We start from the raw sequence: 26146 nt of genomic DNA, 5'->3' as shown, positions 1-26146 counted from the left end.
TGTTGTCAATAACTTATTAAGTTTAGCATGTTGTCAATAAATAACAAAACAAGTTATATAAATCATAACCATTATTCCTTAATAATCATATTTATGACACATTGCACCAAGGCAGTATCTCTGTTCTGGAAAATACTGCTGGGGATTGCGGCAGACAAAATCTTATTGGATTCTATGAAACTCAGTTGTTTTTCTGCTAGAATTCAGAAATTTTCAACAGAATCTAAATATTATTATCAAACTTTGGATTTTAACAAATTTCCCTAGAGGGATAAAAACAAGTTGTGACTAGTCAGCATTGATACAGCATTTAAAAATAATGCTGCTACTGGTGCATCTTCATTCATTTTTCATTGTCTCCTAAACAATTTATATTGTACTAAGTCAAAATGGCAGTAGTTTTCAGCAAGTGTCATACAACAAAATGAAGATTGGAAAAAATTACAAATGCTGTGCTATATCTTTTCAGCTTGACTATGTGGCAAAGTTGCACCAATCAATCATTATCAGGATGATGCAGAGATCATATCCATGCTTGAGGTAATTAAAATCAAGGTACAAAATGAATTTGTAGAAAAATGAATTAGTTGGTGTGCAGCTATACACCCTTTCTTTTTTGTACTCCCTTTACTTCGTGCCTACAGTCAATAATCCAATGGTATGGTAGAAGATCATGGGGTAGTCTTATCATAACTGTATGGTGAATTCAAAAGAAAGATATCTATATGTGCTATCACATAGCAACTTCAAGATAACAATGGGTAGCATTTCATATTTTACAGGTTAAATGAGAGCACTGACACTTAGATTGTGGAAATTACTAAATCCCATCCTAAATTTATCTCAATTGCACATTTCATATGCATAGCCATGTACTACAAAAGTCTGATTATCTAGTTTAATATGACTGATTTCCACTGAAATCAAGATGCAGAGTCATATTCCGAGTCTCCCTCTGGAGAGTTTTGTCTGCACTTTCGTGTAACTGTTTCTTGTAACCTCTTCAGTAATGGACGGTGATGAAGCCAATGTTCTCCTTGTTCATGGAAGTGCTGTAAAACACAGGGAAGTGATAATGAGGATTACCAAAAAAATCCAAACAAAATCTATGGGACAGCTATCTTGTACATTTGTCAGAGAATTCCTTTTATTCTTTCCACATGGGTTAGCAATTTAATCTGTTTTCACCAGAAATTTAAGTTAAACTGAAGACATTAGATAACTTCTTTAAGTTGTTAAGAAAAGAAATTTCAGATTGTCTCTTTGGTAACAATTTCAACAAAGGATAATTGATTGGTAGATAAAAACCTATGTCTATCTGATAAGTTACTCATCCATATATATTATTTTTACCTTGGTTTCCCACTTCAATCCTTTTTCTAGCCTTTCCTTTGCCTCTTCCCTTTGCCTTTGTTCCAGCTTCCTCTTGAATTCAGTTGCCTTATCTACATTTTTTTCTTTCAAATGTTTTGTAACATCTTGCCACAGTCTGTAACAAATAGGTTTAGTATTTTTATTATAAACTGAAGATCACTTACATATATTGAGAATCACATAATAAACAAGGCAGCAAAGCTGTCAAATGTACAGACAAAAAGCAGGAAATAACTATGCACAAAATAGGCTACTGTCAATTCTGATGCAAAAGTACATTATGTTAAACTGCAAATTCAACATCAAATTTTAATTATGCTCAACAGGTAATACCAATGTAGGTAAAATGTGTAACAAGCATAAGGCTTCAGGCCCATGGGAGTTCAAGTTCACACTTTGAAAATGTATAACTTCCAGAAAAAGAAGTCAATTAGACTGCTTTTCCAACTCAGGCTGCATTTTAGTCCTGTATTTCTTTTTTGAAAGTTTGACAATCATAAGTAATATGATTTTCCCATAATGGTCATCATGGCAGCAGTACCCATAATTGTGTTTTCTTCTATTCTGATGCAATATTACATAATGGTTAACAGCATAATGACCGTCAATTTTTAATAATAAAATATACGTATCATGGATTTTCAGAAAATGTGACTAGCATGGATCTTCAAGCCATTGAACTTCAAAGTCACACCTTGAAAATGCCAATATGTGAAAAATTAAATTTTCACAAAAAAACTGTTTAACTTGCAGAAAGAATTACCAAACAGACTGCATTGCCTACTGAAGCTGTATTTTAGTCCCATGTTTCTTTCCTGTAAGAATGAGAACAGTAAGTGACATGGTGTTTCTTAAATGGTCATCTTGGCATCAGTCCCAAAATAGGTTTTTTTTCAAATTTTGATGCAATATCACATAATGTTTAACAGCATAATGACCATCAATTTTTAATAATAAAATATTAGTATCATGGATATTCAGAAAATGTGACTAGCAAAGGTCTTCAGACCCATAGAACTTCAAAGTCAAAACTTGAAAATGCCAAAATGTTAGCAAGACAGCACTGTTCTGAAATCTTTTTTTTTCCATTTTCAACAATTTTTTTTAACATAAAACAAAATTAACAGGTTACTGCCATTTTTATACGATCAACTAAGAAAATTGATGAGATGGGAAAAATATCAATACAACAGTGTTAAATGTCCAATTTCCTCCATTCTGAGATTCTGAACATAGTGAATGATTGAATCTGACAAACTGCAATGATATGAGTTTATTTCCAATTTTGAAACTTTATTACACAATACACGATAACAAGTTTACCATCATTTTTACATAATCAAATAATAATGTTGTAAAGATGCAGGAAATGTCAACCAAACACTTTTACATGTCTTACTAGTTAAATAATGAGACTGTTAACATGCCTAAGAATTGAATCTGAGGAAATGTGAAACAAGACAGCACTGTTCTCACATGGGTTTATTTCCATTTTTAACACTTTTTTTAACAAAAAACAAAATAAACAATTTACTGCAATTTTTATATGATCAACTAAGAAAATTGATGAGATGGGAAAAATATCAATACAACAGTGTTAAATGTCCAATTTTCTCCATTCTGAGATTCTGAACATAGAAAATGATTGAATCTGACAAACTGCAATGATATGAGTTTATTTCCATTTTTGACACTTTATTACACAATTCACGATAACAAGTTTACCATCATTTTTACATAATCAACTAACAATGTTGTAAAGATGCAGGAAATGTCAAACAAACACTTTTACGTATCTTATTAGTTCAATAATGAGACTGTTAACATGCCTAAGAGTTGAATCTGAGGAAATTTGAAAAAACAGCATAACTTCTAAAATAATGCCCCGATTATGCTGATTTTCGAACTCAACCTGCGTATTAGTAAGATTGACCACTCCTGTGAGTTAAATGACAATTGGCCTATCTATTTTTCTTATATTGTGTTTACAGTGTTGCATATATGCTGGAAAATGAAAAAACAGCATAAGTACTAAAATAGTGGCCCGATCATGCCGATTTTCGAACTTGACCTGCGTTTTATGAATATTCATCAGCTCTGTAAATATAAAGCCAAAAAGTAAAACTGCCCTCCACTTATCGTGTTTACAAGGAAAGTGCACGGCGCCGGCGCCGGCGACGACAGACACAGGTGATGGCAATATGTACAGACACATCTGTGTCTGTACATAAAAATTACTTTAGATTGGGGAAAACAAAATACACATGGATTTCACTTGGAAAAAGAAGGCAATATTCATGTAAAACATACTTAGTTTTCATGTATAAATACTTAAACAATATGAGGAAAATTAATTTACTTCTTACATAGCCCAAGGAGTTAACATGAGTTAAGGAACAAAATAATATAAGGAGCAGTGGTCTGCAGTGAGGTGAGACAAATGTGGAATGTGGTTTAAATAAAATCAACATTCCCTTCTAAAGCTACTCAAACATTTTCACTACATGACCACCAATACTGGCCAGGTACTGCACAAGTATCTAAACTGCTTTTTATCTAAGTACCTACCTTCTTGACTCAAACTCGCCTTGTTCAGTACGCGGTTTCACTTTCTTTTTGATGATAGGCATGCTTTTCGTATCCACAAACTTTTCACTTCTCTGAAACAAAATGCATCAAATTCAAATTTCTCAGGTTTGTTTAGAATAAAGAAATGATAAATCACCTGATCACTGTTAACTTTACAAATAATAAATAAATAATGGCTCCCCCTGAATTATACTGTGGCCACCTAATAAAAATAATAATAATAATAATTTTCCATTCATCATCCTTGATAAATGTAGGTTTTTGCCCCCCTCCCCTCCTCCCAATTTCTATTAAATCACCCCTTTATTGTTCTGAGTTCACATAACATTATTCCAGTGTACAATATTCAGCATAGGAGGGCTTCTCCGCTCCCCCACTGTGACTCACCCCTGTATTGTACTGTGCCCACATGACACCATTCCACTCGCCATCTATGGTACAGATAGGCTTTTTGTCATTGGGTGCAAATATGGCAGCTGCCACTTGATGTTTCTTGCCTCCATAAAAAGGCTGAAAGAGAGAAAAACTTTAAATATTGAAAATAAACTTCCAATCATGAATCAGTGCTGCTAATTCAGCAATCTATATTATCATCTGAAGTTTTAAAAACTTTACTTGTATTCCATTTATAACTAGGATACAAACATTCATTAAGGAGTGGAAAATATAAATCATTACACTTTTTATGAAAAAGTCACAATTATTTAACCTCTAATACCTTTGTTTTAAATTCAATATTGGCATAGTATCCAGTTTTGGCACATTGCACCCCAACCTTTCCACCAAGTTCAATCCATGGCACTGTTAAAATGGACCTAGATATTGTTAGGAAAACAGATATAACTTATTTTGATCCTGATTTTACAATAATGTCATACCAAATGTTACTTATCAGTGCTATTTATAAAACAGTCATCTCATTTTAAAGGTAGTAAAGATAAGTATCCTTGATAAACAATACTGGCCAGTTTTACAATTTATGTGTTGTCTCTATGGATCTCTTCAATGCCATATTGATCTCAGCTCTCAGTGGAGCATACAATTCCAGCTGCTGTATATTTGGTGCTTGGAATTTTTATTCATAATTACCAGCACTATAACAACCTTTTTTGTATCAAATTAATTTTTTTATGTTAGAACATAAAAAAAACACAAAAATCCATAATGGTCAGTGATTGTATTGAAATTTGTTAGGAACCAAAAAATTCAAAATCCCAAAAATGCACATGGATGAAAGGCTGTAAAACATGGATATTATAAAGGTAATATTTCAATATCATCATTTATAGAATTTTGTATAATAAATAATTTTTCTTTATTATCTTATGAACCCAGTATTAAATGACATTACATTATCTTAGTCAATCAAAAATATAACCATCTAATCTTTAAAAATGAGACCAAAGGTCCAACCTGATAGCTTCCACTTACCTTCCATATCCAGTAGGAAATGTGAGCACATATTCCTCATCATGGTCTAATACTGATATGACTGCTTGGCCTATCATGTAGACACCTATCGACAGCCCTAAGAACTTGGACTTAGTCCAAATGTAACCATCAAGACTGATCCTCTTGCCTGGATGTTCTGCATAAAAGGCTGAAACTGAAAAAAAATCACATATGTTATATACAGACTCAAAAGATTTAAAACATTTGCTGATGGGTCTTCCATTATAAATAATTGACTGGAAGTTAACACATACCCCATACTGGAGCAAAAAGAATTATTAAATTGTTTCTCCATAATTTTTGACAATGGCAATAGATTGGCTAAGTGTGCTATATAGGGGGGCTGCACTTAAGATGGTTTAAACCAAAAATACTGATGTGTTGACTCTATGATGTTGACTTTTATTGTGAACTTTAACACAAATGTTGGGGTACAACTGGGGAACCTGTGCAATCCATGGAGTTCTACTTACTTGGAGGGTGGTGGGACACTTGTTCTGCTATGAAAGCCAGGTTGTTCTTGTGAACCCAGGGCACAGGCCCACTGTCTGAGACCTCCTGAGAATGTGGTGTATGCAAGTTTTGTATCAGCCATAATAAATAACACTATTAGCAAAGATTAAGAGCATCTTTATACCATCTTACCCTTTCCCTCATCTGATTAACAAGTTCCCTCACAACACAAACTGATGCTTTATCTAAAATAATTAAATCTGAATAATACATAAAATGATGCATGTGGGTCTTGATGATATAATTGGTACTTAATCTCAATGTCACAAAGGCCACCAATCTGTTTCTGAGTCAGAAGGATGATAAAGATTACACTTATTTGTACTTACATCTGAAGGCTCCATATTAGGGATATCCCAAAAACACTGGAAGGTTTCTCCAATTATAGGATTATATGGTTTTTTTGCAATATCACTGCGCCTGCCTGCATGGAAGGCTGATAAGTACCAACGCACTACCTGAATCATTCGCTCTTTGGGATCTTTAAAGTCAACAATTCTGAAAATTAAAAGACATAGAAATCAGAGAGAGCAGATTAAATAAACAACATCTGCACTGCTGTTTTTCATGAAGTATACTTCACACTCAAACAAATGTGTATATAAAGGGATATCACATGTTTCATGCTACTGCAATTATTAGTTGTCTTGTTTTAAAAGCTTAGGTATATTTTATCAATAGTTCTCATATATTTGAAAATAAAAGTAAAAATAACCTGATTATGGTAGATTTACCTACTTACCCAACAAATAAATCTGGATGAGCGAAGAAATCTGCAAACATTTCTAATAGGGAGCGCCTCTCTAGTATGAAGGTTGGAAGGACAATTTTTGTTAAATCCATCCCAATTCTAACTTGGGACAATAAGTGAGTTACAATACTCCCTTGGCCTTCAAGTGAGCCCACTAAAATTAAAAAGAAAATGACATTCTTAGTGAAAGATGCTTCAATATCTTAAGTACATCCATCATATTGCTTATAACACTTAAAAGCTAACTACTTCCCTACAAATGTAATTTTTTAAAATAAAGTATACAATGTTGAAATTTCAATATTATATTTCATTGTCTCAATGGGACTGATGATTAGTAAAGTACAAGGACAGGAAACCAATCAAACCACTTACAGTCTTCCTGATCGACTTCATCATAGAGCTCTGAAAATACAAGCAGAATTTTATGTAAAAGACATTGTTGCATAGAAACTTACTGAAGACATCTTTTTACATATGGAATGTCATACACTCAACAATGGTTTTACTAAAGCATCATTTAATTTTATTTTCTTGTAAATGTAAATTTCAACATTCATATTTACCATCAAAATAATCATCTTTGGAAGCTATGACTTGAACAGGCTCAGCTTTTGGTGGTTCATCTTCAGTAGCAGACCTGCAAAAGTATATGGAAATTTACTAAATATATTTCTATTTTAGAAAGGAAAAAAATTAGTTCATCCTTTATGAGTCTAGACAAAGCAATGTCTGTATTAAACTTCCAGTGCTAATAAAATGTAAGAATTGCTTTAAAATCTTTATAGCCTATGCTGTTTTATCCTATTTACCTCTCCAGTTCTTCTGCATCATAGAATTCCTCATCCTCACTGCTGGAGTATGATGTCATGGGCATTACTCTGGGTGGAACATGCATGTCACTATTGGAGTATGCTGACATCATATGTGACTGTGCCCCCACACTGCCATCCTGCTCCATATCCCCACCCTCCTCTTCTAACAATGCATCTACTGCTGGTGATATGCCATTCTCTTCTGAAAAGGGAATGGGAATTTCTGAAACTTTCTGGATATATATCTAATCAATCATGAAAATGACAAGAGTACCAGAGACAGGGCTTACAGTAAGTTTATAAATGACAAAACACAAATAACAACATTCAGGGTTTTGAAATTGACAACTATATTTTCTTCTAAACAGTTCCCATTACCAAAATTAAACATTAGTCAAATCTAATACTATGAAATTTCTTCATGTTATCACATGTAAAAAATACACCAAATTCCTCAGTCCAGGTAATACTAAGGTAATGTATTTTGATAAAAATCACTTTTACATTAGGCCAAGTGACTACCTAAGCCTCCACTAGATGCAGGCCAAGAATGTGATGTAGTAGTATTATGGGGTGGTACATCAATACCATTGCTGGTAGCCATTGAGTTTGGCATAGGACCAATAGGTGGCAGCTCAGTTGTGGATGCTGCTGGAGATGTAGAGAGAGAACTACCCAACTTGGAGGCAGAAGAATGGAAGAACTTTGAAAAAGACAGTGAATGTTCTGAAAGAGACAGAACACCAATAGATAGGTCTGACAAATAACTAATAGCATCCATGGGTTCTCTTTATGTCTTATAGTGGGAGATATTAATGAAACTGGGGGGTTATATTGAGGAACTTAAACAGACAAATATGCTCCTGATGAAAACACATTTTAAATTGAATAGATGAGAAAATTTTAACTGTAAGTTCTAAAAAATTTTTTTACATCTCAATCTTTCAACTATCCATACAGTTTATATACCATGCCACATTCAGAGAATTTATATACACACAAACAAATATTTACATACAAATATATAAAGTGTTATAAGCATTACACATCAATGTTAGTCTTAAAATCATAGAATCACATATTCATCACTCTCTTAATTTTTATAAACTTGATTTTTTTTTCCAGATATTCCAAGAACTTTTGTGACTCTACAGTGCAGAATGTGACCCCTTTGATAATATATAAAAATGAGTCTAGGCCTGGAAATTGCAATATACATTAATACTTATTCTCCCAGAAAGAAACTTTCAAACTGAAATGTTTGCTTTGAAAGGAGCAGGTACTTCTAGATACTGTACTTTTTCTACCTATAGACCCTGCAGCTGCTTGTAATGGAGGTGTTAAAGGTCCATTCTCCACCATGGCCTGGTCAGCTATTTGTTGCTGGAAAATGCCAGTATTTTGGAAAGTTAAAAAGCCAATGCAATAATTTATTTAATAGTATCTATTAAAAATACAGAAGCAAAAAGCCACCAAATTATTCTAGATGCTGTAGGGTAAACTGTAGTAGAAATTGAAACTGCTGACATTATACATAAAGAGGGCATCGTTAAAGCTGCTGTTGTACTCACTTTGGACATCTGTAAAAGCACTATGGACTGTTTGATAGATTCAATCATGGTCTAAAATTAGACAGTAATACAAGATATAAGACATGGATGCAAGCTCCATTAACAAATTGTAGGAGTAACAGATCATTTTTAGAAAATATTCTATGACCAACTTTATACTTTTAAAACACACGGTACATTTTCATGTATCATTCATAAGGTCTATCAAACTAGCTAAGTAAACAAATCATTATCTTCGTATTCATATGAATGTGTCTACCTCTGCAGCTACTTTGATGACACTGTATTTCTCTCTGGCTGCTGGGTCATCACACTGCTCAATCTTCTCATCCAAAGCCTGTAATATTAAAAAAAATTGGTTAGTAAGAAAACAGTATAACTTAACAAAATTGGGATAAATACATACATTTAAACATAAAGTACTTTTACTACAGTTTTGCTAGTTTTTTTATCATATGAAGGTAGAGCTAAAATTTTAGTACTTTCAATAAATATAATATTGATGACATAATTTACTGTATTTATATCCCCTCTCAAAGGAAATCATACAAGTTTGAGGATAACAAGGCACATAGTTACCCATTTATATGTGTTATTGTGATTAAATAAAAACCATTTGATTGCTTTCACAGTAATGTCACAATAAAATGATAGTACTGACAAACCTTACCAAGTTCCATATATTTAAACATTCATGTAATTGTGTGTATAATAACAACCTTCAATACACTATTCAGGCCTATTCTGAGTATCACATATTTTTAAAAAATGCATTACTATAAAGACCACACTGGCAAATACAAAACAGCATTCTAAAAAACACAGTATCTTGAACAGACAAAAAAAAAAGAAAGAAAGAAATGACCTATCAATGGAAATACTTAGCTACTCACTGGCAGATCAATGATATCAAGGAAGCAAAACTTTAAAAAAATTATCCCCCTACCTGAACTGGTGCCTTTCAAAATTGGTGCACATTGGAAACATTTTCCGCAACTAACCCCAAAAGAGCACCCCTCCCCAACCCCCATTCTTAGAAAGAGACATAGCTGAATCTATTATTTTGGCTTGGAAAAGAGGGGAGGGTATCTCCACTTATGCCACCTTGAACCTATTCATACCATACCTTGGTCTGATCTATCAACAACTGCAAGTAAGCATCTGTCTCTGCCACTTTGCTATCAAATTCTGCTGTACTAGGGATGTGCTTTGACTCCCTCTGCTATAAACAAAAACAACTCAAAATGACTTGAAGAAATAATGCCATTAATATATAAATATTGGACTTCACACTCACCCTAGATACTAATTTAAAATAATTTAAACTAAAATCATCTTATGAGACTAAAATGGCCCTCTACATGCAAAAAATATAAATTGAGTTATCAAATACCTTTTTAATTCTATTCCCACTGCAAACAATGGCAATTTCTGTTAACAGGAATGATGATGCATAATTTGCTGCGCCTCAACCAAGATAATGCAACAGTGAGTCACTCAGTGTGATTCACAATAGGAAATTTCTCTTCTTTTTTATTTACCTTACTCAGTGGCTGTGTGTGCCTGAGAATAGCCTCCTCCAGGCCTCCAATCCACCGCTCACGTTCTTCAGCATCTCGAGCTGAAGCAAAAGACATTACATATATATATTATGCACTAGACATCCATTTATTCTTGTGTATTGATCAGAATATGATCCACATGTAAGCTAATTGACTGGATGATAATACTGTGCACTGGATTGGTATTACTTTAGCAGACACTTCTACATAACCAATATTAGCCTGTGTATGTCATTAAGGGAAATGACTTGCAAAAATAATAATAAATAAATTACTCAAATGAAAGGCACAGGTTTTACGATGCACACTAAACAAATGAAATTCAGAAGAGAGGATCAAACATTTATTGAACCAAATTTCCAATGGATGATTCAGAAGGTGTCCTCGTGGAGGTGCAGTACAAATGATACCTCAATATAGGTTAAATCAGATTAACTTCAACAACAATGAAATGACCTGGCAAACAAATAAGGTCAAACACAACGTATCTTTTTCTCCTTTAACACACACACACACACACACACACACAGAGAGAGAAAGAGAGAGAGAGAGAGAGAAAGACAGAGAGAGAGAGGGTCGTACATATGCAGGCATGCATGCACGAACAATAAATAGAAGTACATTATCCATAAATGCATGCTTGAATGCTCCATCTTCAAATGTCTAAAAATTTAGAATGAAAAAAATATTACTTGAAATCTTTTCTAGATAATCCATTACCTTGAAAATGGAAGGTTTTCTGGTCTACAGTGATGGTAAATGTACTGTCATCTTCATCATCAATACCAATTATAGCACCCTTATGAGCAAAATATTAAATAAAAAAATGGAAGACATAATAATTGCTCAATTAAATTTTTTATCTGTACGTGTCAGTGGTGTAAATATTGAATCAGTCCAGAAACCACTAGCAATGGTTTAACCTGTGGATGCAATCACCCTGTGGGCATCAACCAAGACAGCCTAAAAAGAGGCTGACAGCAGTGCATGATATCATGCAAGCCTAAAATAGTATAAGACGGTTAGACCCCATTCCCATAGATTTTAGATCGATCTATCCCTGTGGGGAGTCTCACTAGATTACTGCCAGCTTAGCCGGCTTAAGCGTCTGTCCCGCCTACTAAAAGCTGTAAGGGGATAATTAACTATGGTGCGCGCTCGGCTGACTGCAATTTAGCGTGAACCCCCAGGGAGTTAGGTCGATCTAAATCTAAATCTCTGGATCGATCTAAATCTCTGCGAATGCACTCTACGATTCTGCATGAAATGGGGTAAATTTTTGAGTGATAAGGGGAAAACTCTATGCACCAGGAATTTTGTCTTCAAAGACAATACAGAAATCACATACAAAGCATGGGGGGACAGAGGGGCCCTTTCTTTAGAAATTTGGGAGACACAAAAAACTTTCACAATCTCCCCCTCCCCCCTTCCAACACACCAGTGTCTGCACACAGGCGTCTTAGAACACCTAACTACATGTACCAAGTAAACAATATGACTTTGTTTCAGATTCACACTCAAGACTTAATTGTAAGGGACACCTGTAATTTTGTGTCCTTAGCAGCGCGACATGCCTCAAACTGAGGGACAATACTGATTTCAAAGTGTGACTGATGCAGCCCAGATGCAACACTATGTACTGTTGTGTAATAGACTGCAATTCGGCAGAAACAACAACTATAAAAAAGCCCATCTATATATCCTGTCAGCCATTATTTCTAACTCCACTCTCTTCCAAACTGCAAAATATCACTCGATTTTAAACCTTTTCACAAACTTTTGGTCTATCTTGGATGATGCCCAATATATAATATAAGCACAGAGAAACAAGTATACACTTCTTAAAACCTTAGTTCCTTATTATACATACAAGTCTTGGTTTCAACTCCAAAACTGATTTGTAGTAAAAATTCAATACACTGTTGATTGATAAAATAATTTTGGAAAATAATTATTGTGAACATTTTGAATATTGCATTTTTATGTGTACAAAAAATAAGTATTTACTGATGGACATTTTGGACTCTTAGCTAAAACTTATTTTGAAATTCATAAAAGATCGAAATTCAGACATGCTGAAACTGTCGGTCCGATCGGTCATGAACGGGAAAATTTGTCTGGACCGGTAAAAAACTGGACTTGGTCGGTCCAAAGGACTGACAAGAGTTTTAAGAGCCGCAATTTTTAATTTACAGTCAACATCCGACATACGTCACTAATAAAATTATATAAAATCCAAAGCGTTTTTTCCCTTCCATTTCAAACCTATCACATTCACAAACAAAGTAAGCTACCCTAATCGTACTGGTAGTATCTGTCTCAAACGAATAGAGTGATTTTGAGTCCGACAAAAATCCATACGGCCCAGCAAATTTTTCATTACTGCCGGTTCAAATGTCCGGCCATTCTGAAAAGTTTTCAGCATGTCTGTAAATTACACACCCATGAATTCTAATACTTTTATCATTATACATATCACTTGGTTAGCAGTACAAAAACTAATACAATATATACATCCTTCCCCATACCAATATCATACTAGTAAATGGTTGCAAGTAACAGCAAAAATTTTTCTATTTAGTATGCATATGTACTTACTTTAATATTTTTTAGAAAACTTTGCTTTTATATACACTTTTTCAAGCATGCTTAACTATGTAATTTGACTTCAAAAAGATTTAGATATGGCAAATGCTGAATACTATCTATCTGAAGGTAAGAACTTGAGCTAGCAGTTTTTGCACTAATTTCTCTTGAGCATAATACTGACCTTTAATCGAACACAGCCTCTTCTGGAGCCTCTCATCATCTTCTCTTTAGACTAAAAAAATAAGATGATTCTAAATTATAAATGCAAATCTTGTCAAACAAGACCAACATTTATTTCCCTCAAGACAAATTTTTGCAAACTGAACATCCCAATCCAAACATTTAGTTATGTTCTTGGGATGTAGTGAATACAGTTTCTGATTAACTCCCAAACAATCAATTATTGATTTATGAAATGCATACAAAAATATCCAAGGATTGCAAGTGTTAAGGTTTTATAATATTTCACAAACTTTCTTCACCTCTCTATTTTCTGCAGTAAAAGTTTGTTATCTCTTTGTTTCACAAGGAAAGTAGCTAGCATTTGCAACTCGTCTCAACTCTCTAAAGTAAATTCAAGTGAACAGAAGAAGTAAATATAGCATTACCTCTGGTTTCAAATAAATAGCTTGAATAACATTCCACTCATTACAAAAAAAAATAATAATAATAAATAAATAAATAAAAACACTATACTGTCTGGGGAACAGACAATGATATACTGTTTGGAGCAGAGGGCTGGTTAACAGAGTTAGCCCCATTTCTTGATGTTTGTTATACTTACATTATGTGGATACTTAGTACATATGAGAAATGAAACAAAAGTGCTAATGCATGATCTTTAATGCTGGTTTTCTATGACAGGTAAAATGCCAAAACACGGAGTTAGGACCTTTGTCTCTCTCTCTCTCTTTCAAGTGACACTGAAATGTGCTGATTAACAACTTGTAGCAAATCAAATCTTCAGCAATATATTAAGGATTAAAAACATTAGTAACAATGCTACAGGTTGGTAATAAGGTCTAATGCTAGACGAGAGCATGGTTATCATATACATTATCAATATTTGGAGTAAGCAAGAGTCGAGAAACAATGCTTCCAGTCTGACCATTTAGAATTCTGCAAACTCTAACTAAATCCATTAACACTTATCACCAGATGCACCATATTTACTTCAGAAACTTTCATTTTGTGTGAAACTAATGCAAAACGAATAGGCATGAAAAAGAAAAACACACGATGGCAGTAGTCACCCGGTAGTTACATAGGTAATCGACCTGGATGCCACTGCACGATGCAGTGAGAAGCATGAAATACACATACACTTGTACAAATCTAAGCACATGATATTGCAGACAATAGTTAAAGGATGAAGCACATACCGTATAGTATGAAAGCAGTCCAGTATTTTCGTCGAGGATGAACCACCGGTACTGCCATCCCTTCATAACATTCGTCCACTTGCTCAGCGGACCCTCTATAGTCGCCATATTTCTGCGGAAGTAATGTGTATATTGCCTCATTTTCAATAACCAATTACCTTTTTGGAATTTCGAACCAACCAATCAAATTGGAGCACGAGATTTAAACACCCTGAGATCAAAATAATGGGATCAGGTACTCGTTTCAGATCATATTTTTAGCGGATTTTATAAAGCGGATAAAAATTCCACACCAAGTTGCACTATGGATAAGACAGGAACCCTTATGGGTCCTTACAGGGCAACAAGACTGGTAAGTTGAAATAAATAATTTCATTATTTATTCATTCAAAAAAAATCTGTTCTCATTAGGTTGAGAAGTAATGTCTACTGAGGAGTACAAATAAAATTTGCTGTGTAATTGAAAAAGTATGTATACGTCTGAATTGATATGGTACGTAGAGAACCAGACTAAGTATTTGAAACCCTCTCTTTCTTATGGATTTGATTTGGGGGTAAAATATTTCTCTCCGCTCCACGCAGATATATTCCCGTAGACCCTATGTACATCAATATAGCATTGTATTGAAAATTGTAAGATTGTTCATCACAGCCAGAATATTTCTACATAGATTGACAAATATCAGTTTATCAATATGTTACTGTACAGTGTCAAAACATGTGGTGTATAATGTCATATTTTTATGAGTTTTTAAATCTTGATCTCATTTCATTGTGTTGTTAATGTAATACTTATCACAAGGAATGGATGTTTGATGCAACCACGCTCGGCTGTCACCTTGATTGGATAGTAAACGATTGTCGTAAAATCGCTAAATGATATTAAAACCGGGTGCATAAACTTGAAAACCACCTAGGACAACCTTAGACTGCCACATTAATCCAATACAATGCAAAAATAAACTATAACTAGTGGTTAAAGCTTTCAAACCGAATGTCGTAAAGTCCCCATATACCTCCATAGAGACAATAAAATAGAGTGAGCTTGTGAAACAAGAGTAAACCATTTTCAACATAATAATCGAAATAAAATACTGCCGGGCATCGGAGCGGCCTAAAACTTGGCACGCTTACCGCAAATACTGCAGGCTACATCATCCCGTCGCTCGTTTGTAAATTCCGTGCATGGCATACGCACAATCAAACCGTATATCCAAATTCCACCTCTGATGTTTATTTCGGTCCTCTCTAACCTCCCATTACGAAAAAGAAGCCATGCCATTGGACAATGCGACCTCTGCGGTTACGTCATTTCCTGAATTGGATTGTAGACAGCCGAGCGTGGATGCAACAAACAAAATACATGAATGGCAATTTGTTACAACAAAGAAAAATAAAGAAAAATAAAGTAAAATTTTTAAATATACCTTCAAGAAATTTCCTGTGCTTCTTCTACTGGGATGTCTTTTTAGAATGCATCAATTCTAAACATGCTTGGTACAGAAGTGAAGAGATTTACTGGTCAAGTTATTATTTTATAATGATGGATTGTTTACTGTAAACATTGACACATTTCCCATCATCCTCCACACTACATGTCCTTATAAGCATGTATAAGAATGCCTGAGCCTTGTTATAGAACTATGGGTCATTCAAATGTTTTGGCGTGTTAGAGACTATAATCTTTACAAAATTTCATTTGATAGTTACATACTCTTCTATAAACTTTTTAAAGAAATTCAAGTTTTATGTTTTCACAAATAAAATGCTCTCCCATTGTTCACTTCCTTTGCCATGCTTTTGAAAAATCAAAATGCCCAAATGGAAATTAGTGTTATATATTCAATATAACATTTTATTGGTTACTTATTGATGAATGGAAGTTTTTTTTTCTGCAATTATCTGCTGGAATTAACCCTTTCTGCAATTTTTAACACATTTTGTAATGTTATGATTGCCTTTTCACATGGAGTATTTTATCTTTCATTGAAGAGAGAAGGGAAGGGTAATATGATGGTACAGGTTGATACTATAAATACAAAGGGAATACCCTTAAAAAAGACACAATGAAGATAATATTTCGCAGCAAAATCTGCTGTACTTGCCTCTTAATACATACAATAACCTGAATTTATCCTGAACACTTTTTCAAACAAAAAAGCAAATCAAAACAACCTGACAGTAAACACAGGAAGGCTTTAAGTTGTTCATTTTCATTGCCATTTTGTTCATTTCAAATTTTATGAAATGGCAAGCTTTCTGTACATGCCCAAACATTTAATTCCTGTCCTGTTCTTATACAGAATAAAAAATCTACATTTTAAATGTAACAAAGAAAGAATTGACTCTTACAATGTTGATATTGCCTGTGTCATTTCCTCTGTAATAGAAAGCAGTTGTTGATCAGCTGTTGGATAGTTAATGTAGTCTGGTGATCACAGACCAGGCAACATGTTTGAAGTTTTAGCTAGCAGATCATGTAAGAGATGTTATGACTCAATTACATGGCTAATTAATAGGATTACTGCCAAAATTTCTTATCTTTAATATCTTACAGATGTCAAAGTTGAATTTTGGATTGTAATCCTGATGGATACATGTTTATTTTAGCGGAGGCACCTGTTGACATGCTAATAAAATGACATGCAATATCGTTTTATAACAAAACAACAGTGTGATATGGGTTTGTTGGGCTGCAAATAAGTGTGGTTTGATGAGGTGTTGTTGCATGAAGATTGTCTGCTGATTTTTTTTTTTTTTTTTTTTTTTTTGACAAAGAAAAATAGATAAATGGATAAAAATGATTGTTGCATGAAATATAACTAGAACTTTTGAACATCAAAAATTAAATTATTCTGTATTTTTGCAGTGGAATGATATCATCACCACCTTCCGCAGTGGGATGAAAGTGGGACGTCATAGGAAGGCCATGAAAACCTATGATGATTGCTTTGTGGCCTCTGAGGCCATTGACTGGATGCACAACTGTTTGCAGACAAACCCTAACTTTGGACCAGAAGTAACAAGGTTAGACAGTTAAATCGCATTGATAACTTTTTTTTAAACCTGAAAGTATATTTGTAATGAATGAAAAATTTTCAGTTTTCTTAGTCAGTATTCTGCATTTATAGTATTTAGTATGTAGCGTAATATAGATCTCGTTATCAATTTTGTTTTCATTTTGTTACAAACCTATTTAAGAGTTTTGTTGATAATGCCTATGAAAAATTACCTAACAAACATATTATAATTATAATTATAATAAGTACATCTTTCTTGCCCCAGGCAACAGACCATTCAGCTGATGCAGAAGTTTTTAAAATCAAAGGTTTTTGAGGATGTCAGAGGAGCAAAACACAATAAAGAACAGTTTGAGGACAATTCAAGGCTTTACAGGTTAGAATAGAAACTAGGGAGTATCTGGTTTGACTTTTATTTATCTGAAAAGTGAGTTTTGGTGTGTTTACATAAAAAAGGGTAGAATTTATGTGTAAGTTTAGTGTGAACACAGTGATATTTCATTTGAATCCTTGAAGTCTCTCTCATTTTCAGGTTCACTCAGACATCCCCTCTCCGCCCCATCCGTACTCCCCTCAGACAGAGAAATGGCAACAGTGACCACTTGGCCCCTTCCAGACACCTAGACTATGACCAGCTTAAGAAAGTGACCTGCATACCAGAGGCTGGACTTCCAGAATGCAAACTGGTTGCTAAGCCACTCAGTACAGAGGAGATAGAGAATGAGTACAAGAACATTACCTTAGGAGGGTAAGGACTATACTATTAAAAATGAAACAATTTAAGTGTTCAAACTGTCTGGTAATGATGTGATAAAAATATAGTTAAAAAGCACCCTTTATAAAGAGTAAATTGATTGGACAGATGATTTTACTCTTATAGATTAGCCAAAATTATTACATTTTTAGGTCTTGGTTACATTGTCACTTTGCACAATTGAAATTATACTCATTGTGATAAAAGTTCTGCATGTTTTACTATTGTATGTCTTAAGCTTGATCTTACTTATTTGAAGATTAAGCCAAGGTATCATTTGTAAGGTCAACACCGTAAGTAGTTCAGAGTATATAATGTCAACAGAAGCCATTTGTTAGAGTGCACTAATAACATTTGTCTTTTTAGCACCCATTTGGGAAATGTCTCTGATTAACCAAATATAGTACTGTTTTTCTTATTTAGTTTGCGCAGGATTTTAGGGGTTGAATCTCTGGAGGGTATATTAGACAGAGAGGAGGTCAGTGGAAAGTACATTTTCCATAACATGAACTTTGTCAACAAGAATGGAATTGTTACAAATATTGAAAGAAAAGGTAAGTTGTAAAGATGTTGATATTGATATTGGGTTAATTCAGAGTCTTCTCATTGTTAGTTACAGTTTTGGTTCAATGATTTATTTTTAACAAAATGTCACCCAAGGATTGAATTGCCAGGCTTTTTACGACAGAATACTTTAATAATTTTTATTTAAACTTTTTGACCACTTCAGACCAGTTACCAGTGTGGATTTTATCTGCCATGAAGTGCCTGGCTTACTGTGAGTACTGAGTACTAAAACATATGCTTTCTCACAATATTAAACATTCATTTTGTTTACTGGGCTCAGTCTAGCACAAGTTTTATTATATCTAAATAGCTTAATTTTTAAATCACTTTTTAGAGAAATGGAGTCAAAACAGTGACATAAAAGGCAAACTTTTTGTTGTTGATATTTCTTTTTGCCTTATAAGAGTCTGACCAAATATTTAAGTGCTTGCATATGCTTATGAGAGAACTGCATTTCTGAAAACTGTCAGAAACAGTGTTTTACACAAATTTATCTGAAAATACCAGGTTATACATGTAAATAGATTTTCAACTTTTGTTGTATAAATTCCACAAAATCATTTTCCTACCTCGTTAGTGAATTCACGTGCTATTTTGTCTGCAGGGCCTAACAACAAAGATGACCGTCTCCCAGACTATCCTGGCTTTGAGAGAGATGTGTTTCGTGTGGTACAGGATTACTTCATTGCTTTAGAAGAACCACTGCTTACCTTTGACATGTATGACGTTTTCATCAATGTGTTGTGTAAGTATATAGCAGATGGCTAACATGGCAGTTAAGCTGATATAACCATAATTTTCCTGTTGCACCAGTCACAAACTGTCAAAATATTCTTCTTAATTACCTCATCTCCTCAGTCCTCAAGCACCACACTATCAAAAATTCACCTGCATTATATGGATATCAAAACCCTTCCATAACATGTTTTATTTTAAAGTGCAATGATTTAATAATCATTATATTCATCATATTAGCAGTAACATCTAGTATCTGTAATAAACCTCTCCTTTTAAAAACCGGTAAAGCATTAAAGAGGTTCTCCAGATGGCCATATAAAGCAAGCAAAAAAAGAAACTGGACTCGAACACTTTGGTGTTTCTGGTTGACTTTTATTACATATTTCAAATAGTTCACATATAGCAGCATGTTGCACATTAAAGCATTAATGGCATGGGCATGTGTTTTTGCTATGTTACAGCTAGAGCAGAAAATATGGGAAAAGAAAAGGAGTCTAGCAGCACTAATAGTAGCAAATCTACGAATAAGACTGGTAGTCGAACCAGTTTGAACTCTTTTGCTTCAGTAGAAAACCTAATGCTGAATCTGACCAATCAGGGCTGGGGTAATATGGCAGCAAAGAATCCCTTTGATAACTATGCCAGACAAAGTGTGAGCTGTCTCAACTTGTCCAGGATAACTCCTGTACCTGAGCAGATGCTTTACAGATATGACTCCACAAACAGTGTAACCCATTCTAAGTATGAAACTGAGTTCAGTGGGGAGGGCAATGCAGCCCATACTGTATATCACGAGCACCCTCAGACATTGTCCTCGGATCAGGGTCATGGTAGCTCTTATAACACAACCACCTCACACAGCCGCAGCAGGCAGGCTTCAGCACCATCAAACTTGAAAAGGACATCTCAGCAGTTTGCATCAGTCCACAATCTAAACCAGGAGGACTTGGACAACAATGTCAGGGATGTGGAACCTAACCTTCTTACCTCACACAACAAATTTTACTCAACAACTCATCTCAATACAGCAGAGCAGTTTTTGTCGCAGGGTGGACTTCAGCAGCACAGGGATATTATGGGCTCCCAGAATACTGCCAGTACATTCAGCATGGCCAGTACACATTATGGGGGGCACTCACAAGGTGCATCAACTTTTGGATACTCAGGGGGACAGGTGACTAGTATTTACGGCTCAAGACTCAGTCGTTGTCCCTCAGGGTGGGACTTTAGAGGTTCCACAGCCACACTGGACAGACCAAGGAGTGTCCGTTCAAGAGCCTATGATGAAAATAGTGAATCAGAGCCACCTAGACCCAGGGATCCGCCCAGTTATAAACCTCCACCAGCTTATAATGTTGTTGTCTTCAACCGTGAGCATCAACCTGTCATATCAGGGGCTGCTCTGAGGAGAAACATCAGCAATAACAGTAACAGTGGTAATGGCAATAGTTCCTCTTCCACAAACTACTACTCTGCCAGAAGCCAGCAGTGGTCAGAGTATGAAACTGCCAGGGCCAGTCCTTATGACAACAGATTAGAGTCTGTAGATATTGCAGAAGAGGAATTGTCTTCAGGGTACAACAGGTTAAACAGTGATGTTGACAGGTATAACAGTGATGTTGACAGGTATAACAGTGATGTTGGCAGATATAACAGAGATGTTGGCAGAACTTCATTCAGGAATGTGAACAACAATGGCACTAGTGTTGGTAGGGTCAATGAAAGCAGGAATGAATCTAGACCTACAGGTACTACTGCACTTGCTGCAATATATGCACTATTATGTAGTTCTGTACAAGTAGACTGAACTGAATACTAATCATAAAAATTTGCACTTTAGTTACAGGATATATTTCATTTTATTATTATTATTTTTTTTTTTTTTTTTTGCATGAGTAGATAAAGGACTTCATTACATGAGCTTGCATATTCTTTATATATTTTGTGTAACTACTATCTATTTAGAATGCTGTAGAAAGGATATTGCAACCTTTTTTAGCATGTGATTGATATAGTATTTTATGCACATAAACATATTGGTAAAATCCATTCCCCATGCTAATATTTCTGTTGTTGGTCTTATTGGTATTACTTACAGCTAACATAGTGTTATATAATTTCAGGTCTGTTCATGACTGAAGAAGTAGTGGGATGTGTTCAGAATGCTCTACAGACGTGCTGCCTGTTTCTTCCTCCAGCAAGGAAAAGAAAACTTCACTTATTATTAAGACTGATGAGCCTAACAAGTCACAACAGAGAACTTGTTTTAACTGATACCACCACAACAAGGCAACTGGTAAATAGAGTGCAGAATTTGTGTTTCTTGTATAATATTACATGTTCAAGCAGAAGTGATCATTAATTTATTGCTCCAGTACAACCAACAGCATGCTGTGCTGGAAAAAATACTTCAATTTTTAGCACGTTTTACTTGTCTCTCCCATGCATAATAAATATAGCTTGCAATGTTTGTTACATGAAACAGCATTTAGAACAGAAACGGCTGACATTTTGCTCGTGAACTTATTCTACTATTAAATCAGGTGCTGAGCACTTTCTCTCGCTGTATCCTGCGCAGCAAGGAAGAGGTGGACCTTGACGAGCTGCTGTCTATGAGGCTGGTTGGGTTCATGATGGACCACTATGAGGACATTTTATCTGTACCAGAGCACCTCAAGAAACAGGTGGATGACAGAATCATCCATCTCAGGAGGGCCAGGGTAAGGAGATGAAATACATATATACATTAAATGTGCATTTAACTGCATGGTTGTTCTGCAGCTGCATGGATTGACTTGAAATGTGTATTTACAAAATGTTTATAACTAGTAATTAAATGACTTATTTCAAGCAGCCTGTTGGCAGAAACATAGAAGCAATATACTATATTAAAATTCCATATTTTATAGTATTCTTTTTTGTTTGTTTGAAATAATTTCAATTTTTTAACTGTAATTGAAAGAAAAAGCTAAAATATGTCACTTCAATTTGGCCACACCCATTACTTTTAAATATTTTATTTTTGTTCATTTATATAACCATATGTGTAATTTGCATTTTACTAACATAATCACAATTGTGTTATGAATGGGTCCACAGAATTGTCTCCCTGTACTTGTCTTTGACATCAGGTTGTTTAATTGTTAAACAGCAGTTTTGTTTTAAAGCACACCACATATACTGCTTGCTTTTGGTCTTTTAAGAACTAATAATCTACTTTTTCTATGCAAGTTTACCTGTTTCATGCTCAAAGTAAACATACACTTTGGTCAGTGCTTGCTTTCCCAGTTTTCAGAGCTGCTACACTCTTAACTGTCATGCACATAAGATAATATAAGAAAAGCAGAAGTAGTTTCAATTTTCATTGTTTTGCTTATTTCATTTGCTTTTCTATCAAATAGTATCGCATCTCATTTATTTCAAATAAAGTATTGTATTTGAAGTATAATTATTTATTTGACAATGGCTATGTAGTGCTCTGCTCAGTTTTGCCATGGTCTTGGTATTTTGTATAAATGAAAACTAATGTATTGATAGCTTATTCTTTGCTTTGCTTTGCTTTCTTGTGCATCAGTATTTAATAGTCAAAGGCTTACAATAATAAAATGATTACTCTGAATCTAGACATGCTGTTATCCCTCTGCAATATGCATGCTCAGCACATCAGTTCTATTGATACTCTGTTAATACTGAAATTTTCTCACTGCCATTTTACTGCTACTGCTACATGCACATAGCAACTGCATCATCACCACTTGTGTTTTGTGCAGAATTAACTTTTTGGTTTACATCTTTTCTATCATGAATTCCTCTAACATATTAATAATATTAGATATCTCTTGGAAGAAGGTAGATTGGTGAAGTTTGGTGAAGATTAATTTAGTATAAAAAGTACTGGTCTAAATTAGTAAATGGTTTGTTGGTTGTAAAGTTTAAAGGTAGACTGTAATTCTGAGAAACTAGAGATTAGGTTTGCATTCAGAACTTTTGCCAAAATGCCCATGACCTTATTTTTCTATATAGTGATTGAAAATCCTAAGTTCTTCAAGTATGTCAGCCAATCAGAAATAAAAGAAAGTGCTGTAGTCATGGAAATGCCAAGGTGGTGATGTGTGATAACAGAGTTGGTAATAACCAGTACTTAGAAACTCGGGTGTTTGTATACCACAGTTGAGCTGAACATGCATTTATTAAATTATTTTGCACCTGGTGTTGCTTTGCTTAACAATCTTTACATTGTGTGGTGTGCTTTCTCTTCCCACATTGCAGATAGTTTACACACTGGATGATACTCCAGGACTTACTTATTGTGAACAGGTAACACTGAAGGAATATGAGAGCCAGAGACTGGGCCACTCACAGAGAGCAGTATCAGAACTGCTAGAGAACATCATCAGAGACAAAACTATGGGAGATAAAGAGAAAAAGAAGAAACTGAAACAGGTGATTTTTTTTCCTGTGGAAAATAATTTAAAATAGATGTTATTTACAAATGCCAGAAAATGCATATTAGGAAAAGATTACAGAAAATAGATTTTGTTTTGGTTGTGTTGAAATGATATTTATTTATGCTGAAAATGGGGTTGTTTAACTTGACCCATATCCTTAACTTAAAACACACTGAACCTGTCCAATATTATTTCTTTTCAGTTCAAGAACAGTTACCCAGAAATCTATTCTCACAGATTCCCAACAAGTCAAAGTGAAGCAGACTTCTTTCCAGCAAAACCCAAGATCAAACAGCCTTTGCTCAGCCGTCCTTTGCAGAGATTGAGATCATTGAGGTTCTGAATTGATCAGGGATTTGATGGAGCTTGAATAGACTTGAACATGTTGAAATCCTGGAGAGTGATTATTGGCCATTTTATGCATGTTTAGTTAGATTTCCGACATCAAGATCAATGCAAGAATGCATGAGGAGTTGACTATTTGTTTGTGTGATATCATTTGACATAACAAAATTTTATCAATGTATAAAAGAAAAGATATAAATATTTGTTTGTGTGATATCATTTGACATAACCAAATTTTATCAATGTATAAAATAAAAGAATTAAATATAAGCTATAAGCACTGTTATATGTTTAGGAAGAATCGCTCAAATATTGCAAATTCTTTAAAATAGTTTTGATTTATCTGATAAATCTTTCATACTGTTTAAAAAGTATTGTGGTTTTATAAAATATTCCTATGTTGCTTTTAGAGTCTTTTTTACTTCAACTTTAATGCTACAGAGAAAGATGTCTTTGTGTGAGAATTTAGTAATGAGGTTTATCTATTTTCTGTTCCAAATTTCTTGCTGTTTGAATATTTTTTGTTTCCTCCAGTAGTATCAGATCCTTGAAAATCTTGAATTTTTTCATTTATATGTGTTTATACCATCTTTTTAAAAGATTGCCATTGTTCATCATCTGATTCATTTTGTATGTCATATTAAGCACCAAAATTACAGTAAGCAATTCACAAATTTTCATTGTGCACATTGTGTTTCATGTATAAAGTGTGGCAAATGGGAAAAGAAAAACCATTTATTGACTATAAAAGAAGCATGGGATTAGGAACTGTTGCAACTTATGATAGTCAGAATGTGATGTTAGACAGATATTAAAAAGTTGCTTTTTGTGAATTAAGAAACTTAGACAATCACTTGCATATTTTAATGCCTTCTGGTCCTGTTTCTTTTAAATTGGGTGGTCAGTAAGTAGGTTTCTATAAAAAAATTGAGTAAAAGTTCCAGTTTTCATGATATTTGCTGAAACATGTATCCAGAATGGAAGTTTTATTTTCTGAGTTGAGTGTTATTTTTAATGTAAATGCTAATGAAACTAGTCAAGTTTTTTTTCTCTCTCTCTCTCTCTTTTCCATTTGCAGCATTTTTGTAACAATGGTTAAGGAATTGTCATTGAACAGGTTGAGCGAACAGGGTGATTGTGATACATTCAGTGCCAATGATTAAGTTGTAGTTGAAGGCTTTTTTCCTGGTAGTCGTAATAAATTGATATATTAAACGTAGAAGAGCAAAATGGTTTTATGGTATTTTTAATACAAAGATTGCAATCTTTTGCTATTGATAATGCTTTCTTAATGCTAAAGGTATATCTATATCATTTTTCACTTAGTTTGTATCAGGGCAGTTCTCACATTTAATCAGTTTAATTTAATCTTGCAGTATCCATTGCCCATTTATTGTAAAAGACATAAATGTTGTCATATTTGTATTGTACTGACTGCTGCAGATGAATGTACTGCCTAAATTTTTTTTTTTTTATGGAACAGCTGGATGGGCTGTGCAACCTTTTTAAGTATTTCACCACCGTGATGACCCAAAACTGAATTGTAAATAGTATTGTAAATGAAAGACAATACAGTTTAACAAACTATTCATCTTTGTTTTGAAATCTACTCTCAATCGTACAGAAAGAAGATATGAAGGCTTTCCGTAGCACTGCAGTCCTAGCAATTTAGAAAT

At 34.2% G+C, this 26146-nt stretch overlaps 2 protein-coding genes across 11 annotated transcripts; one reads left to right on the top strand and one right to left on the bottom strand.

The window, feature by feature from the left end:
- Nucleotides 1–53: 53 nt before the first annotated feature.
- On the bottom strand, nt 54–14786 carry LOC106169902 (oxysterol-binding protein-related protein 9). 9 transcript variants are annotated; one of them, XM_087008944.1, is made up of 22 exons: nt 14599–14715; nt 13699–13780; nt 13398–13448; nt 11348–11426; nt 10607–10686; nt 10192–10287; nt 9325–9402; nt 9066–9116; nt 8793–8877; nt 8017–8220; nt 7492–7696; nt 7246–7319; nt 7055–7084; nt 6671–6833; nt 6258–6426; nt 5889–5973; nt 5395–5569; nt 4682–4778; nt 4351–4473; nt 3943–4034; nt 1354–1489; nt 54–1052 (listed from the first exon to the last, which is right to left on the bottom strand). In XM_087008944.1, exons 3-22 carry the CDS (start codon nt 13434–13436, stop codon nt 924–926), a joined length of 2190 nt encoding a protein of 729 aa, XP_086865070.1. In that variant the 5' UTR covers nt 13437–13448; nt 13699–13780; nt 14599–14715; the 3' UTR covers nt 54–923. The 9 variants fall into 9 exon arrangements, with proteins under 9 accessions (XP_086865070.1, XP_013405002.2, XP_013405004.2 ...); XM_013549548.2 differs by lacking the exon at nt 13699–13780 and having other exon boundaries at nt 14599–14786; XM_013549550.2 differs by lacking the exon at nt 13699–13780 and having other exon boundaries at nt 8017–8145; nt 14599–14786.
- Nucleotides 14768–26057, top strand: LOC106169901 (DEP domain-containing protein 1A). Of its 2 annotated transcripts, none has more exons than XM_013549547.3 (12): nt 14768–14950; nt 17468–17625; nt 17884–17994; nt 18151–18366; nt 18796–18926; nt 19103–19150; nt 19544–19684; nt 20139–21425; nt 21801–21973; nt 22221–22397; nt 23995–24120; nt 24328–26057. In XM_013549547.3, exons 1-12 carry the CDS (start codon nt 14903–14905, stop codon nt 24466–24468), a joined length of 2757 nt encoding a protein of 918 aa, XP_013405001.1. In that variant the 5' UTR covers nt 14768–14902; the 3' UTR covers nt 24469–26057. The 2 variants fall into 2 exon arrangements, with proteins under 2 accessions (XP_013405001.1, XP_013404999.1); XM_013549545.3 differs by having other exon boundaries at nt 23947–24120.
- The last annotated feature ends 89 nt before the right edge of the window (nt 26058–26146 follow it).

This window comes from Lingula anatina, chromosome 1 (genome assembly GCF_051362555.1).
Source record: "Lingula anatina isolate TDL-2025a chromosome 1, LinAna3.0, whole genome shotgun sequence".
Lineage (NCBI taxonomy): Eukaryota > Metazoa > Brachiopoda > Lingulata > Lingulida > Lingulidae > Lingula > Lingula anatina.
The sequence above is the reverse complement of the archived record's forward strand: the minus strand, read 5'-3'. Positions and strand labels throughout refer to the sequence as shown.